This window comes from Chiloscyllium punctatum, chromosome 44 (genome assembly GCF_047496795.1).
Source record: "Chiloscyllium punctatum isolate Juve2018m chromosome 44, sChiPun1.3, whole genome shotgun sequence".
NCBI lineage: Eukaryota > Metazoa > Chordata > Chondrichthyes > Orectolobiformes > Hemiscylliidae > Chiloscyllium > Chiloscyllium punctatum.
Window position 1 is genome coordinate 13223832 of NC_092782.1, and position 19399 is coordinate 13243230.

General features: G+C 41.7%; 1 protein-coding gene across 2 annotated transcripts in view; it reads left to right on the forward strand.

The window, feature by feature from the left end:
• cmasa (cytidine monophosphate N-acetylneuraminic acid synthetase a) overlaps positions 1-19399 on the forward strand; it is a 39527-nt gene that overhangs the window by 7075 nt on the left and 13053 nt on the right. Inside the window, exons 2-4 of one of the 2 annotated variants that reach the window (XM_072562271.1) lie at positions 4111-4253; positions 7198-7350; positions 12440-12570. In XM_072562271.1, the coding sequence (XP_072418372.1) occupies positions 4111-4253; positions 7198-7350; positions 12440-12570 (427 nt within the window). Of the gene's footprint in view, positions 1-4110; positions 4254-7197; positions 7351-12436; positions 12571-19399 lie in introns of both variants that reach the window. The other variant, XM_072562270.1, reaches the window with a different exon arrangement.

Sequence of the window (19399 nt, forward strand, 5' to 3'; positions counted from 1 at the left end):
CGTAGCACACTCCAAGTCGTTAATGTACATTGTAAACCATTATGGTCCCAGTACGGATTTCTGTAGAATCCCCTGTTTACAGGCTACCAACCTGAAAAGAATCGCTTTTGCTCCCACTTTCCATTTCTGGCCCATTAGCTAATTCTGTATCCATGCCAATATATGACCTCCAACACAGTAGACTCTTGTACCTCACAAATAGTCAAGTCATCTTGTCAAACACCTCCTTCTGGAAATCCAAATACAAAACACTTGCTCGTTCCCCTCAATGTACTCTGGTTGACACTTCCTTGAAAAACTCCTAATAAATTAGTCAGCCACCATTTTCCTTTCATGAAGCCATGCTAACTTTCCTTAATTAGATTATGATTTTCCAAACGTGCTGCACTTAGTGCATAAATGATTCTGGCAATTTTACAATTATAGATATTAGGCTAATTGGCCTGTAATTACCTGCTTTTTGTCTCCCTCCCTTTTTTGAATAGCAGTGTCACCTTGACAATTTCCCAATCCTCCAGTACTTTTCCACTATCGTTGGATCCGTAGGGGTCTAGGATACAAGTCATCAGGGCCAGGGGACTTATGAGCCTTCAGCCCCATTAGTTTGCCTAATACTACTATTGTAGTGATGGTATTGGTACTTCATTCCTCTCCCCATATTCTTTAGTATTACTGGGATGTTCCAACATAAATTCTGATGTGAAATATCTGTTTAACCCCTCTACTATAACTACTTCCTCAGATTAATTTTCTAAGGGGCCTTCACTTTGACTTCACTTTTTCTTTACAATAAATAAAGAGAAACTCTTATTGTCAGTTTTATATTCCTCACTAGTTTGTTCTCCTCATAGTTTACTCTCTCCCTCTTTTTTTTTATTATTATTGTTTTGGTCCTCTTTTACTTGATTCTGAATTTGTCCCAAACTTTGGGCTATCACCTGCTTTGGCCACTGTTTTGAAATCATGGAAATAGACATTCACTCCGGCTGTGTTACATTCACTCTGGATGTATCATCTCCTTCCTGATCGTGCGAAGCTTATTGCTTGTTAGTGAAGGAAGAAAATGCAAGAAATGTCATGTTTACATGAATGTACATGCAGAATACTCTGGATGCTGGAAATCTGAAAGTGCTGGAGAAACTCAGCAAGTCTGGCAGCATTTGTGGAGAGAAGAAGCAGAGTTAGCGTTTGGAATCTATGATGACTCTTCAGAAATTACATTGCTGGGAAAAGATTAAAAGTTACATTCTCATTCTTTCTTTCTCTAAACTACCTGTTCAGTAAATACAAATATTAAGTTTTAGAATGTTTGAGAAACACATCTTTGTGAAAATGGCAGTATAGCCTCAATGTGAAGGTAGTGATTTGGATTCCCAAGGGTCATAAATCAAGGGATTTGAATTATCTCTATGTAAAGACCATGACATTAAGTTTGGAGAAATATAAATATGTTATTATTTAAATAATTTAAACTAGTGAAACCAGTTAATAAAATTTAAAACTATTGTGTGAATTGAATCTATTTTAAGTGTGTTATGTAAAACAAGGTTGGATGGGGATTGTACAATAGGGATCAGACAGGTTAGATCTGAGCAATGACGCCTAAGGGTGGCACAGTGGTTAGCACTGCTGTCTCTCAGCGCCAGAGACCTGGGTTCAATTCCCACCTCCGGCAACTGTCTGTTGTGGAGTTTGCACGTTCTCCCCATGTCTACGTGGGTTTCGTCCAGCCGCTCTGGTTTCCTCCCACAGTCCAAAGATGTGCAGGTTAGGTGAATTGGCTATGCTAAATTGCTTGTAGTGTTAGGGGAATGGGTTTGGGTGGGTTGCTCTTCGGAGAGTCAGTGTGGACTTGTTGGGCCAAAGGGCCTGTTTCCACACCATAAGTAATCTAATCTAATGACCTCTGTGGTTGAAAAGCAAAACACTGCAGATGTTGAAAATCTGAAGTAATAATAGAAAATGTTTTAAATATTCAAGTCACCTGGCACCTTCCACAACATGCTACTAATCTGATAAAATGTTGACTTTCCAGTTCCCTTGAAGGTATGTGAGAGTCACTGGCAAGATGAGCAATTATTGTTTATCACTAATTCACCTTGAAGGCGGTAGTGGGGTAATGAAAGAAATACAAACAGGGAAATCAGAATTTCCTCACTTCAGGGGCTGACTCTGAGCTGCCTGGCCATATGCAGTGTACTGGGCACATGTTAGTAAAGGGTGGCTTGGTAATGCCTTTCTGCAGTTAGTTCAAATGTTTATGCTCTTGACATGTCAACTTTAAGCTGAGAAATGTTGTCAATCACAATGGGTAGCACCTGGATTTTAATTGAGCTATATTAGAGAAAGAGTGCAAGTGGGTTAGAGCAGATCATGCACTTGTGGTATTCCTCTGCACATGCTACCCTTGTCCAAGCTAAAGAAATTGTGGCTTTTGATTGATGTTTTTGTTAAATTCATTCACAGATTGTGGGCATTGCTGGGTAGGCTGGCAATCATTGCCCATCCGTAACTGCGTATTGCTGTGGGTCTGGAGTCACCAGTAGGCCAAACTGGGGAAGGATGACCGTTTCCTTCCCTAAAAGACTTTGGTGAACTAGATGGGCTTTTCCAACAATGGTTTCATGGCCTTCATTAGACTCCTAATTAATTTTTATTGGATTTAAATTCCACCAACTGGTGTGGTCCTCAGAACATTACCTGGATCTCTGTACTAATAACAACATGAGGCCATCGCCTCTCCTTGTCAAAGGAATCTCTGAGTTGCTGTATCTTAAAGCACACACGCTACTGCAACTTGGTGGAGGGAGTAAATATTTAAGTCAGTGGTGAAACCTTTTTCTGTCTACAGATTCTGCCTCACCTGCAGTATGTGTCTGCAGCTTGAGGAACCTCAGTTTGGAATTGCACTGGAGTCTGAGCTTCAGACAATGGGATGCATCAGGAAGAGGGAATGATATCTGGATGCTTTGCTCATGGAACAGTTGTAGTTCCTTGGGTTATATAGTCACTTTGATTTGGTCAGTGGATTGGGATGAGAGGATTTGACTGCAAGTTTGGCAGCACTGGGGATTAATTCAACTTTTAATCTTAGCCAGTAAGCATCTTTTATTTGGACATGTGCTAAGAATGAAGACAAAAGGTGCGAGTAGCCAAACTGAGCAAATGGCATAGGAAAGTATTACAATAGGGGCCTGAAAAGGAAGGTGGAAAAGTACAATCAAACAGATACTATTTGCGATTTTCCCCCACAGAGGACAGGCTCTGTGCTCTGGCAGCTGTTAGGATTAAAGATATCCTGTCATATCTAGGGAAGAATTTAGATAGGGTGGAATCCATTTTTAGTGTCCATGTAGTAAGAAGCAGAATTTAAAAAATAAGGTTCTGATGAGTAAATTTTTTTTTTTGCGGTGCTCCGATCCAAATGATCAAATAGAACCTGTAAGGTAATTGCTGGTTTATTACTTGAGTGCACTAATTGATAAAAGTTCAAGCAAGCCAGAGTGTTGAATGAGTAGCTGAAAGAGTAGTCTGGGAGCTCTTCCGTTAGGATGGGTGATCTTAAACCGGGCTGGACTAGTGTCCTGGTGTACTCAATATCTATGACTGCAAGTAGAGCTTGAAGGCAGAGTGGATTGTGTTCAGGTGAGATAACAATTATAAACCATGATAATGCAACACCAGTTCAGTGGAAAATAGTTTGGATATGTTCACTTTGTGATTGAAAGTTTTTGATAGCTAGCACTATCTATTATATCATACTGTAAAGAACACGCAGCTACTTTTTGAAAAACATATTCTGCTTTTTATCGCTCTTGCTATGTTGAAACAAATGAGTGAACCCATATAACTTTACCAATGGGAAGTTCCTGTTTCGGACTCCCATTGCATAAGTACTTTGTTTCAATGCTTCACTCTATATATAGTAGATGGGAAACAAAAATTTAAATTTCTATATTGTGTGAAATTGTGTACTACAAAGGACTTTGAATGCATCTCCAAGCTTAAATAGTGTACTTAAAATATAACTAACATTGCAACACCTTGGTGCAACACGTAATGAGAATTTCATAAAGAAGCAACTGTTTTGTTATTTTATTTTTAAAATAGTGTATGGGTATCAACTGACCATGATGACATTGAAGCAGTAGCCAGGAAATTTGGAGCACAGGTGCACCGTAGAAGCGCAGAAGTATCAAGAGATACAACAAGTTCATTGGATACCATTTTGGAATTCTTGGAAAGCCACAAAGGTATGATAGTTCACAATATCCCCAATTAAAGGTTAATTAAAAGTTGCGATGCTGCAATCACAGGTGATCATGCAGTGACTGTAACGTCAGACAGTGAGTTTTGGTACCTGCCTTACATTGGAACTGAAGCCAGTGCAATGTGATTAAACTTCTTCCAAATGCTTCGCAATCTATTTGACCTAATTGGTCCATGCCAGTAGTTAACCAGCACATGAGCCTCTTCCTATCTCTCTCCAGTGAATCCTATCGTCATAATTATCTGTTCCTTTCTCTTTCATGGGACAATCTGACTTAGTAATAAATGCGCATTTTGGTGGCTAGTTACACCTTCTAACCACTGTCCGGTACAGAGAGATTTCCTAGCTTCCCAATTGACTCTTAATGGTATTCCTGACAAGTGGGGGACTCTTTCTCTACAACTAGAAAGAATGATTGAAAAGGCATTTGGATGGATATATGAATAGGAAGGGTTTAGGGAGATATGGGCCAAGTGCTGGCAAATGGGACTAGATTAATTTAGGATATCTGGTCAGCATGGATGAGTTGGACTGAAGGGTCTGTTTCTGTGCTGTACATCTCAATGGCTCTATGAAAGTTGAAAGGGAATAGGACAGATACCTAGCAGATTCACCAATCTCAAAAGTTAGTTTAAATGGCCAAACAGGAGGCTGAGAATTTGAGAATCCATCAACCGGGTATTGTTCTCCGAAATATCGTGTCTACTTCTGTGGAGTTCCATCAAGTTGCGAAGGTGCAGCAGCTCCTGATTATTCACTGTGTTCTTGTTTAACAGCTGCAGCCAAGCCTGTCTGTCAGTTTCAGTAATTAGGGTCTGTTCTTACCTTTTGTCACTAGTTTGCATATTAACATAACCTTTTCCAGATTCATGCTTTTGCATCCACTGTTCGGGCCGTTAGAATAAAACTTTTTCACCCAAACCCATTGACACACTTGAGTTTGACCCTTTTGTGGGGGGAAAGAATCTTCACTTTTAGGTCTGTTCAGGCCAAGTGAAGTTTTGTCTTCCCCAAAAAGGCCTGAAACTCAACATGTGTCCATTTGTGAAAAGTCCTTTGCTTTTTTTGGGTTTTTTCATTTCTGGATGTACAGATAATGGGTATTGTCTCTTTGTGCATTGTGTGCTGCTAAGGCCAGCAGTTATTCCCTGTCCCTGATTTTTTTTTTTTCTTGCATTGAATGACTTGCTTGTTCATTTCAGAGGGCATTTAAGAGTCAGCCAGATTGCTATGGGTCTGGAGTTACCTATAGGCCAGACCAGGTAAGTACAGCAGACTTCCTTCCTGGAGGAACATTGGTGAAGCAGGTGGGTTTTCACAACAGTGGACAATAAATTTAGTTTCACTGATGTGACAGTGTCACCTAGTTTCACCGTTGCAGATGGTGAAATTTGAGATTTGAAACCATGACTCCAGAATGTTTACTTGGACCTCTGGATTACTTGGCCATTGAGTTACTACAATGACACTATCTTCCCTTATTCAATCTCCGATTAGGTGTTAAGTGACCTGAAAGTTACCTAATCAGGACACCTTCCTCTCATTCTGTTCGTTCTTGCTTTTTCTAAAATGACTACTTGCCTCTGGCTCTAGCTCTGATGAAAGGGGCACTCTTTACCTGGTCTGTGATGGATAGCTTTGTGTATTAGTTGTTTGCTCACCTTAAAAGTGTAAGTTACAAACCATGAAATTTTAGATGCAAGTGACTCAGTGGTTAGCACTGCTGCCTCACAGCACCAGGGACCCAGGTTTGATTCCTGGGCAACTGTCTGTGTGGATTTTGCACATTCTCCCTATGTCTGAATGGGTTTCCTCCGGGTGCTCTGGTTTCCTCCCACAATCCAAAGATGTGCAGGTGAATTGGCCATGCTAAATTGCCCATACTGTTAGGTGCGTTAGTCAGGGGTAAATATAGGGTAGGGGAATTGGTCTGGGCGTGTTGCCCTTCAGAGGTTCACTGTGGACTTGTTGTGCTGAAGGGCCTGTTCCATACTGTAGAAAATATAATCTAATCATAGAAGACTCTTGTGGTACTCTAGTCATGTCCCTACATCTGGGTCAGGGCACCAAAGTTCAAATCCCACCTGCCTCAGAGGTGTGTAATAATATCTCTGAACAGGTTGATTAGAAACTCTAGAAATACAAATAAAAATTGTCCTTAAATTCATGTGCCATTATGATTTTTCAAGGAATGTAATCTGCAGCATCATTCTGCAAAAATGTTTTAATTAATAGTGGACAAAAAAAATCCAAAGACACTTGAGCCTATTTTCCCATAGTAATTAAATGTGGAAGTGATAAAAACTCATTTATGCAAACTATGTGCCATGTTTTAATTTTTTTAACCAATGAGAAGGGAATTAAAACTTGCAACTAAATTTTAGTTGTTTGTAACTCAGCTTATTGAGCTGGATGTTTTCATAATGCAACGCAGGTAGATGTTTTGAATGTTTGCCTGCTAGTAAGCCAAAAAAAACATGTTTTTGCATAACTCTCTGCTTCCACCCTTTGACTGCAAAGCATTTTGCACAGCCATAAATGTCCATTAGTAGTCATGGGCGGCATGGTGGCACAGTGGTTAGCACTGCTGCCTCACAGTGCCAGAGTCCAGGGTTCAATTCTCACCTCAGGCAATGTCTGTGTGGAGTTTGCACATGTCTGTATGGGATTTCTCCCATACTTCCAAAAATGTGCAGGTTAGGTGAATTGACCATGCTAAATTGCCCGTCATGTTAGGTGAAGGGGAATGGGTCTGGGTGGGTTGCTCTTCGGAGGGTCGATGTGGACTTGTTGGGCTGAAGGGCCTGTTTCCACACTGTAAGTAATTTAATCTAACTCTCTGCGCAATGTCGTGATTTGCAAAAAATCATCATTTTTTATTAAGTAATCTAATCTAATAATCAATCTTGTATTAATTTCACTGACAGAAATTAATGTGGTGGGCCATCTCCAGTGCACATCTCCCTGTCTCCATCCACGCCATCTGAAGGATGTAGTGAAGATGTTTAAGGAGGAGCAGTATGATTCTATCTTTTCTGTTGTAAGACACCATCATTTTCGCTGGAAGGAGGTTTCGAAAGGTAGACCACATGTGATGCATATATTTTCCATAAGATAGGGATACAGTAGCCTTTATTTTTCAATCTGATGTTTTATTGTTGATTATCACCCACTTCAATTAAATTGGATTAAAATAGTGCAGATTTGAAAATGTTGTTAATTAGTTGCAAATGGGAAATGAGGGTTTCTAGGTCGCTGTTTTCTGACGCATCAGTACGATTCAAATTGACAAATTGTCTACGTTTCAAGATGTCCAGCTGTTGTATAGTTCAGTGCTACAGGGGTCACAGACTAATATTTCCAAGTGACAGCATGACTGCATTTAAATTGGGTATCATTGGTGGATCTGGGAATTAAAGCAACTTGTTTGATTTGAAGTCCTAATACTTTTTATATAATTAATTAAGGCTTGGCTCTGGTTATGGTAGACTGGATGAGAAAGGGTGGGGAGGGAGAGGACATCAGTGGGAAAGGGTGGGGAGGGAATGGTGTTGAGAGGTTTGACAGGAGATGAGAAAAAGGTTTACTGGAATGATACCAATGTTAAAGTATTATATCTAAAAGAAAAAGTAAATAGGGTGGGGCTGTTTTCTCTGCAATGGACTGACGAGTAGCCTGGTAAAGATCATAAAAGGGTTTGATAGGGTAGATGTGGAAGTGATGCTTTCATTTCTGAACAAGACTTGAACTAGGGCAGTTAAATTCAATGAAGAATGCAGAAAAAGCTCTTTACCCAGGATATGTGGAAATCATGCTACAGGAATAATTTGAGGTGAAATGCATGGATGACATCAAGGAAATGCTAGATAAGCAGGTGAGGAGTGAGAAATGGGAAGGCATCAATGGATATGGGCTTGAGGTGTGAAAAAACTATTGAGGTAGCAGATCTGTCATGAACTAGGAGAATAGGGCAGGAGGCCGAAGGGATGAATGATCTATTTGTACTCCTTTTATGTTAGGATTAATTGTAATGGGAGTTGGATAAACTTTCCCAGCAACTTCTGGTGAATTTGTTCCAGGAGTGTCTTGGACGTTGACACTGAGTTGGGATTCCTTTGTACCCAGTGTCTGATAAGATTTTATTTCTTAGCTGTAGGCAAAGTATCAAACAAAGACTCAATGAGGATAAGTGTTGAATTGGAGTTATTGGTGTGTTTGGGTCAGGTGGGATAGCACAACATTAAAAATTTGAGATCCTGCCCACGAAAAATTTCAAAGCAAGTAGAAAAGCCAGACTTTGAGGTATTGGAGGCCTCTTGAATTTGAACCCTCCTAAACAGCTATTTGTAAGTGCCGTATGCTTAAGACCAGAGCTCATAGAGGGAAAATCTCAATCAGTATTTGAGCACACGGGGGTATCTACCTGAAATTTGGGTGTTTAGGAACTGAAGGATGATCTCATCGCCAACATTTACCATTCAGACTCCTTGGCCAGTTGATGTCAGTGATTAGCGATACAGTGCCTGAAGGAATAGCTCAATCGTCCTGGTGTTCCTCACACTGGGTAGCGGTGACACTCAATTCACAAGTGAAGGTATCAGACCCTTTCTGAATAATTGGAAAATTTACATCATAACCCATCATCTGCAGACTGTCCTCAATCAAATCAAGTAGAGGTTGTCAAAGGGTTAATGAAAGTCAATTAGAAGGGCTCTTCTGGTGAAGTGGTAATGTTCCTACCACTGAGCTAGGAGGACAGGATTCAATTCCAACCTGCTTCACATATGTGTAATAACATGACTGAATAGCTTAATTAGAAAATATATCTCAAAGTCAATTGATCCAGGAAAAATGTATTCCAAGATCGAGAAGCAGGTTTGGCTAAAGGCATGGTTTGTGACTAATCATCCATCTACATCCAGGCTTCTCTTCAACACTTCAATTTACAAAAAAAAGCTACTAAACCTGGAAATAGAAGCAGGACATAAAATGAATGAAAAGATCAAAGCAAAACTGCAGAAATCGAAATTCCATTTTGATAAAGCTGCTAAGCTAAAATTGACCATTGAAGAGCTGGTCAGAGTGCAAATGTTTCATGCATTCAAGAAAAGTCAGCCTGTGAAGCAATTAGATGAGATTGTACATCTCACTGTAAATGAGATCGTGCAAATTGTATAGGATGAAAATGAATAACCAGATGTTTTGTCACAACTACAGACTTTTACATGTGACTGGAGAGCCACCACCTTAGACAGCTGGTGAGGCAGACTAGATATTCCTAATGCAGGAACTGAACTGCCATTAGTCCCAGAGGTCAGTTATTCCCCAATAAAATCCAACATTGCACCAGCAACAGTTAACACGTTAGCAACTCTGACTGTGGTAATAACAATTTCCAAAGGGGTTATTTCATCACCAGAGCCATCAGTCACTAGATGAACAGTCAACAACAACTTACACATCTATTAGAAGGACTGAACACTTGAGATGTTGTATGCTGTATGTCAAAAGGGATAGACTGAATTGGAGCAGACTAAAAAGAACAAACCAGTTTTAAGTAACTTTGGGCATGCCTTCTTCCTTGTGAAAAGGGGAGGTATTTGAATGTATTCTTTGCACACAGTGGTTGGTCAGACTGGTGATCTGTAATTTTTTTTGTACATTTTAGCCAGTAGCCAGTTTACCGGTAACAGACACTCTCCACCCCTCTCGCTTGATTTTTGGCTTCTAATGCCTCCTAACACTAGCCCCCCTAATCTGTATCCAAGGCTTTTTCTGGTTGGCCTGCTGTGGTCATCTTTGGTCCTGGACCCTGCTCTTTCTTTGAGACAAACCATTTTCAAATGCGCCTGTAAAATTTCCAGTTGCCCAACCTCTAGCCAGGCCCTAGTCTCTGTGCTTCAGAATACATGTTTTAACTTATGGCATCAGAGCAGGTTTTTAAACCTGGAGGAGTTTGGGTCCAAGTCAGATCTTTGAAATGCTTGGGAGAAGCAGAAATTCGGCTTAATAAGGTCTGGTGCAGTAGGTGTCACAGTTTCGATTATAAAGGACGAGGAAACTGGAAAGGTGAAAGATTACTTCTATTGGTTAAAGTAATGGAAATATAAAGAATGCATTTTACTGAATACCGAAAGCTGAAATTGTGGACTGCTAAACCTCACAGGGTCTGCACAAAATTAAGGGAACACTTGCAAAAAGTGTAACCAACATTTCAGGAATTGATGTTAATTCAGATTAATTTTTGGCTGATAGAAGTACTTTCTTCACATAGAAACTTGAGCTGTATAAATGGCAAGTTTAAGCAATTTGATTCTGGGGTGGGCTACCAGTTTTAAAAAGAAATGCAAGCAACTTAATGTATTCACTGCTGAACTGATAGGATTGTGTGCCCAAAAGTTTCATTTTAAAAAAATGTGAATTTACTCACGTCAATAGAAGGTAATAAAAAAAGTATAAAATGCTGGAAACACTCAGCAGATCACTTAGCATCTTGAGATGCAAACAGTAATCACAGTTTCAGGGTAATGCCCTGTCATCCAGAAAGATTTGAGCAAATAAGGAGTTGGGGAAAGTGGGGAAGAAATGGAATAACAAAAAGGAAAGGTCTGGCAAGAGATGGAAGGCAGGAGAAAGGGATGAGAACACAAGGGGAAACACAGAGCGACGATTGGGCAGTGACTAAAAACCAAAGAGTCTAGAGGTGCTGAAAATGACGACAGAATCCAGCTCCTGTTGTCCAAAATAAGGTTGATAGTGCTCACAATCGGAAGTTGGTGGAGCTGAGCCTGCAAATGCCTACCTGAAGGAATTGGGACGCTGTTTCTGAAGCTTCTGTTGCATGTCCTTTGAATAGTATCACTGAAGGATGTTGTGAAACCTGAAAGAGTTCAGAAAAGATTAACAAGAACATAGCTTGGGTTGGAGAGTTTGAACTAGAGGGAGAGGCTGAATAGGTTGGGGCTATTTTTCCTGGAACATCGGAGACTGACCTTTATAGAGGCTTACAAAAGTGAGGGGGGTGGATAGGGTGAATAGCCAAGGTGTTTTTCCGGGGTGGGGAAGTCCAAAACTAAAGGACATAGTTTTAAGGTGAGAGTGGGAAGATTTAAAAGTGCTTTAAGGGCAACCTTTTCATGCAGGGGATGGTGCGTGTATGGAATGAGTTGCCAGAGGAAGTAGTGGAGGCTGGTGCAATTCCAACATTTAAAAAGCATCTGGATTCCTATATGAATAGGAAGTGTTTGGATGGGTCTGGGCCAAGTGCTGGCAAATGGGACTAAATTAATTTAGGATACCTGGTCAGCATGAACGAGTTAGACCAAAGGGTCTGTTTCCATACTGTATGAATCTATGACTTTGTGATTGAGACCAGCGTGTAGAAGGGTGGAGAATTAAAAAGACAGGTGACTGGAAGCTTGGGATTTGTGCTTTAGACTGCACAAGATAGGGGGTGGATTTACACAAATTAGATATTTGTATTTCACCTAGCTTGCCTAACAGTGGCCATACTATGCACTATGCTGGGTAGAGAAACTACAATCGCCAAGAAACAGTACACCATCCCCCTCGGAGATCATTAGAAGGGAGCAGCTGAAAAGGCAGGTGCCGCTCCATTTTTCTATGCTCTTTTGGAACGCTAAGAGGGGCAGGGAAATTTGGGGAACATGCTGGCAGTAGTGGAAATGTCAGATGAGTTTGTAAATGCAGAGGGTAGAAGTTAAAGATGAGGGAAGCTCCTTTGAGGCTCTTCGATTGGCTAAATTACCTGCTTCCATACTGTAGGAATTTGATGATTCTAAGGTACGTTCATCAAAGTAACTATGGGAGTCAGTGGATTAACAAAATCCAGTTGACACCGATACCTAGAACTGGAGGTAGAGAAAATCGAGATAGAGAAAGGAAGAGACAGAAACTGACTTCACAAATCGGATGAAAAGTGAACTGAAGTGAAATCTTGGTTAGGCCAAAGGCAGAAAACTGGACCGATTCAATTATCACTCTATTGATTTTTAAAGAGATGACTGAATGTAATTCAGGATATAACCAAGTAAGTTCCATTATCTCTCCTTCAGATGCACAGGGATTTCTATAGTCACAGCTTTATTTAGGAGGAAGCAAGTCAAAGGTGATGTTGGTTGATTTTGGTTTCTCTTTATTTCGCAGCAGGGGAGTTAACCCAGCCTTTAAATCTGAATCCAGCTAAAAGGCCCCGAAGACAGGACTGGAGAGGAGAACTCTGTGAAAATGGATCCTTCTATTTTGCAACTACAAAGTTAATTAACACTAACTGTCTCCAGGTAAATGACTGGTATAAATGTGAGAGGGAATCAACCAGCCCAGGACAAATCAAACCCAGCCAACTACTGCCCTGTCAGCTGACCATCAGTAAAGTAATGGAAAGTGTCATTAACAATGCTATTAAGCAGCACCTGCTCAGCAATAATCTGCTCAGTGATGTCCATTTTGGGTTTCACCAGGGCAGGGCAGCTCAGCTCAGCTCCTGACTTCACTATAGCCTTAGTACAAACTCACTGGGGCCTCGTCACCTTTAGGGCGGCACGATGGCACAGTGGTTAGCACTGCCTCACAGCGCCAGAGACCCGGGTTCAATTCCCACCTTGGGCAACTGTGCAAACTCCACACAGACAATCTCCCCATGTCTGCGTGGGTTTCCTCCGGATGCTCCAGTTTCTTCCCACAGTCCAAAAGATGTGCAGGTTAGGTGAATTGGCCATGCTAAATTGCCCCTAATGTCAGGTGTAGGGGAATGGGTCTGGGTGGGTTGCTCTTCAGAGGGTCAGTGTGGACTTGTTGGGCCGAAGGACCTGTTTCCACACTGTAAGTAATCTAATCTAATCAAACATAGACAAAAGAGCTGAATTCCAGAGGTAAGGTCAGAGGGACTACTCTTGATATCAAGGCCTCATTTGACCAAATGTGGCATCAGAGTCCAAGCAAAATTGAAGTTAATGAAATATGGGGTATTCCTTTTGCTAGTTGGAGTCATACCTGGCACCTGGAAACATGATTGTGGTTGTTGGAGGTCAGTTATCTCAGCTCCAGGACATCTTAGGCAGCACAGTGGCTCAGTGGTTAACACTGCTGCCTCACAGCACCAGGGTCCCAGGTTTGATTCCAGCCTCTGGCGACTGTCTGCATGGGTTTCCTCTGGATGCTCTGGTTTCCTTCCACAGTCCAAAAATGTACAGGTCAGGTAAATTGGCCATGTTAAATTGTCCAGTGTTAGGTACATGAATCTGCGGGAAATGGGTCTGGGTGGGTTACTCTTCGGACGGTCAGTGTGGACTTGTTGGGCGGAGGGGCCTGTTTCCACACTTATGGGAATCTAATCTGCAGGACCTCCTAAGTCCAACCGTCTTCAACTGTTGTACCAATGACCGTCTGTCCACCATAAGATCCGAAGTGGGGATGTTGACTGACTGCAAAATACTTGGTGCCACTCACAACTCCACAAGGAATCGGTCCGTGTTCAAATGCAGCAAGATCTGCACAAGAGTGGCAAGCCGCATTCATGCCAGGTACTCCCCACTTGCCTGGGTGAATGCAATTCCAGCATCACTCAAGAAGCTTGGCACTATCCAGGACAAAGCAGACCACTTGATTGGTACCACATCCACAAACACCCACTCCGTCCCCCACCAACCCTCAGCAGCAATGTGCACCACCGACCAGGTGCACTGCAGAAATTCAAAGATCCTTCCAAATCCATGATCACTTATAACTAGAAAGGATAAGGACAGCAGATATGAGAACACCACCACTTGGAAGATCCCCTCCAAGCTACAGCTTGTGCTGACTTGGAAATATATTCCTGTGAATACTGTGTCGCTCAGTCAAATTCCTAAAATTCCCCCTCTCTCTGCATTGTAGGTCCACTTACAGCACATGGACTGCAATGATTCAAGAAAATAGCTCACCACCTTCTCCAGGCCAAGTAGAGATGGACAATAAATAATCCCACGAGTTAATGCAAAGGAAAACTCAAAATTTGTCAAACATGGTTTTCCATTCACAATTTCATGCTGACCATAACCAATCCGATTTATATTATCTAATTTATCCATTATCACCACCTAGCAGTTGGGAAAGTAGAGTCTTAGATGTATGGCAGGGAAACTTTTTTTGTTTGGTCCAACTCGTCCATGCTGACCCAACTTCCTGACCCAATCTAGTCCCTCCTGCCAACACCCAGCCCATATCCCTCCAACCCCTTCCTATTCATATACTCATCCAAATGCCTTTTAAATGTTGCAATTGTACCAGCCTCCACCACATCCTCTGGCAGCTCATTTCACACACTCAGTACCATCTGCATGAAAATGTTTCCCCTTCGGTCTCTTTTTATATCTTTCCCCTCTTACCCTAAACCTATGCCCTCTAGTTCTGGACTCTCCCCACCCTAAGGAAAATACCTTGTCTATTTATCCCATCCATGCCCCTCATAATTTTGTAAACCTCTAAGGTCAGTCCTCAGCCTCCGATGCTCCAGGGAAAACAGCTCCAGCCTGTTCAGACTCTCCCTGTAGCTCAAATCCTCCAACCCTGGCAACATCCTTGTAAATATTTTCTGAATCCTTCCAATCGGAAGGAGACCAGAATTGCGCATACTTTTCCAACAGTGGCCTAACCAATGTCCTGTACATCCGCAATGTGACCTCCCAACTCCTGTACACCATACGCTGACCAACAAAGGAAAGCATACCAAACACTACCTTCACTATCCTATCTACCTGCGACTCTACTTTCAAGGAGCTGTAAACATGCACTCCAAGGTCTCTTTGTTCAGCAACACTCCCTAAGACCTTACCATTAAGTGTATACGTTCTGCTGAGGTTTGCTTTTCCAAAATATGGTACCTTGCATTTATCTAAATTAAACTCCATCTGCCACTCCTCAGCCTATTGATTTATCTGATTAAGATCCCATTGTCATCCAGGGTAACCTTCTTCACTGTCTACTACACCTCCAATTTTGGTGTTATCTGCAAACTTACTAACTATACCTCTTAAGCTGACATCCAAATTGTTTATATAAATGATGAAAAGTCGTGGACCCAGCCCTGATTCTTCTGGCACTTCACTGGTCACAGGCCTCCAATCTGAAAAATCAACCCTGTACCACCATTCAAAGGTCTTCTACCTTTTGAGTCAGTTCTGCATCCAAATGGCTAGTTCTCCCTGTATTCCATGAGGTCAAACGTTGCTAACCAGTCTCCCATGGGGAACCTTGTCGAATGCCTTGCTGATGTCCGCACAGATCACATCTACCACTCTGCCCTTTTCAATCCTCTTTGTTGCTTCTTCAAAAAAACTCACTCAAGTTTGTGAGACATGATTTCCCATGCACAAAGCCATGTTGACTATCCCTAATCAGTCCTTGCCTTTCCAAATACACATACATCCTGTCCCTCAGGATTCCCCACCCAACAAATTGCCCACTACCGATGCCAAGCTCACTGGTCTATAGTTCCCTAGCTTGTCCTTACCACCTTTCTTAAACAGTGGCACCACATTAGCCAACCTTCAGTCTTCCAGCACCTCACCTGTAACTCTACAAATATCTCTGCAAAAGGCCCAGCAATCACTTCCTCAGCATCCCACAGAGTTCTAGCGAGCACCTGATCAGGTCCTGAGAATTTGTCCACTTTTATGCGTTTCAAGACATCCAGCACTTCCTCCTGTGTAATATGGACATTTTTTCAAGATGTCACCATCACTTTCCCTATATTCTATATCTTCCATATCCTTTTCCACAGTAAATACTGATGCAAGATACTCGTTTAGTCTCTTCCCCATCTCCTTTGGCTCCACACAAAGGGCACCTTGCTGATCTTTGAGAGGCCCTATTCTCTCCCTAGTTACCCTTTTGTCTTTAATGTACTTGTAAAAACCCTTTGGATTCTCCTTAATTCTATTTGTCAAAGCTATCTCCCATCCCCTTTATGCCCTCCTGATTTCCCTCTTAAGTATACTCCTACTTCCTTTATACTCAAAGGATTCACTCGATCTATCCTGTGTATGTCTGACATATGCTTCCTTTTTCTTAACCAAACCCTCAATTTCTCTCGTCCTCCAGCATTCACTCCATCTACCAGCCTTTCCTTGCACCCCAACAGGAATATACTTTCTCTGGATTCTCAATATCCCATTTCTGAAGGCTTCCCATTTTCCAGCCGTCCCTTTACCTGCGAACACCTGCCCCCCAATCAGCTTTAGAAAGTCCTTGCCTAATACCATCAAAATTGGCCTTTTTCCAATTTAGAACTTCAACTTTTAGATCTGGTCTATCCTTTTCCATCACTATTTTAAAACTACTAGAATTATGGTCGCTGGCCCCAAAGTGGTCCCACATTGACACCTCCATCTGCCTTATTTCCCAAGAGTAGGTCAAGTTTTGCATCTTCTCTATTACGTACATCCACATACTGACTCAGAAAATTTTCTGGTACACACTGAACAAATTCCCCTCCATCTAAACCCTAAACACAATGGCAGTCCCAGTCTGTGTTTGGAAAGTTGAAATCATCTACCATAACCACCCTATTATTCTTACAGCTAACTGAGATCTCCTTACAAATTTGTTTCTCAATTTCCCTCTGACTATTAGGGGGTCTATAATACAATCCCAATAAGTTGATCATCCCTTTCTTATTTCTCAGTTCTACCCAAATAACCTCCCTGGATGTATTTCTGGGAATATCTTCCCTCTGTACAGTTGTAATGCTATTTCTTATCAAAAATGCCACTCTCCCTCCTCTCTTGCTTCCCTTTCTATGCTTCCTGTCGCATTTGTATCCTGGAAGATTAAGCTGCCAGTCCTGCCATCCCTGAGCCATGTTTCTGTAGTTGCTATGATATCCCAGTCCCATGTTCCTAACTATGCCCTGAGTTAATCTGCTTTCCCTGTTGGGCCCCTTACATTGAAATAAATGCAGTCTAATTTCAGTCCTACCTTGTTCTTTGCTTTGTCCCTGACTGTTTTAACTCGTTTCTTTTCTCAACTGTACCAGTCTCCGATTGATCTCTTTCCACACTATCTCCCTGGGTCCCACCTCCCCTCTTTACTATTTTAAATCCTCCCAAGCAGCTCTAGCAAATCTCCCTGCCAGTATGTTTGTTCCCTTCCAATTCAGATCCAATCCGTCCTTCTTGTACAGATCACTTCTAGCCCTAAAGAGATTCCAATGATTCAAAAATGTGAATCCTTCTCCCATACACCAGCACCTCAGCCAAGCATTTAGCTGCTCTATCTTATTCCTACCCTCACTAACTTGTGGCACTGGGAGTAATCTAGATATTACTACTCTTGAGGGCCTCTTTTTTTTTTTTTAAATACCTGCCTAATTCTCTGTAATCACCCTTCAGAATCTCTTCCTTTTCCCTTCCTATGTTATTGTACACATTGGAACCAATGACCTCCAGCTGAGCCCTCTTCCCCCTTGAGAACATTCTGCACCCTCTGAGACATCCTGATCCTGGCACCAGGGAAGCAACACACTATTGTTTTTTTTTTTGCTGCTGGCCACAGAAACATCTGACTAGAGTCCCCTAATGCAATTGATCGCTTGGAACCTGACGTACCCCTCATTGCATTAGAGCCAGTCTCAATACCAGAAACATGGCTGTTTGTGCTACGTTTCCCTGAGAATCCATCACTGCCTACATTTTCCAAAACAGCATGCTTGTTTGAAATGGAGATGGCCACAGAAGACTTCTGCACTACTTGCCTACCTCTTACTTTTCCTGGAGTTAACCCATCTATGTGACTTTATCTGTGACTTTTCTCCCTTCCTATAACTACCATCCATCACATCCCCTTGCTCTTGTATATTCCTCATTGCCTCCAACTGTCACTCCAACCATTCCTTCGATCTGATAGGATTCGCAACCAACTGCATTTATTGCAGATATAATCCTCAGTAACACAAACTCTTCCCAAACTCCTACATCTGACAAGAAGAGCATATCACTCCACTGAGGACCATTTTTGCTTCTTCCAATCTGCAGACCCAGAAAATAGCACCATCTTATTCCTCTACAAAAGATTGCTCCAGGCTAACTTAATAATTTTGGCTTATATTTTTAAATTTAATCAACAGGCGTATTTTAATAAAAGATATAATCAAGAAAGAATGCATTCTACTCACTACTACAGACTTACAGCAAGCTCACACTTAAACCCATTCACTTAGCTGTCTCTGTGCTGTGACCTCTTCCAAACAGGTTCCTCCAAGATCAGTTGTGAATTTCACTGTTTGGTAACTTTCCCAGATGCACTCCAATATCCAGCGATGCATGAATTCAAACAACAAAGGCAGTAACTGGGCAGGTTCACTGCTGTGTCAGCTAGCAGTGTGTGTCTCTCTCCTACCCTGACCTCACCATGTGCCACCTTTGTCTGTGCCTCTCCCTTTTAAAACTGCCATTGTTTTGACTTTTTTCTCCAAACTACCAACAGCAACAGCATACAAACAGTAATTGCTACTCCTGGAACTTGAGGAAATCACCTCCAACGCCTAAAATACCACAAACATGAGCAGCCTGTTATAGCCAGAAATGTTTCCTATCCTGCATCTTGGATTACCCAGTAGATTCCAGTAGATTTTTTTCCAGTAGATTCTGATCTATGAAAGACAGGTCCTTTTTTATTCTCTCATGGGACATGGGTCGTTGAGTCATACAGTAGACGTACAGACCCTTTGCACAACCAGTCTATGATGACCATAATTCCAAACTAAACCAATCCCGCCTGATTACACTGGTCAGTATCTCTCCAAACATTTCTATTCATGAACTTATCCAAATGTCTTTTAAACATTGTAACTGTCCCCGTATCCACCACTTTCTCTGGAAGCTCATTCCACTTCTGAATCAACCTCTTTAAACAAAATATTTGGCCCTTGTGTCCTTTTTAAATCTCTCTCACCTTAAAAATATGCCTGTTAGTCTTGAAATCTCCCATTCTAGGGGAAAGGCACTTACCGTTAACCTTACCTGTACCCCTCACAATTTTATAAACCTCTGTAAGGTTACCTCGCTACTTCCTACATTCCAGTGAAAAATGTCTCTGCTTTTCTTTATAATTCAACCCACCGTTCTTGATAGA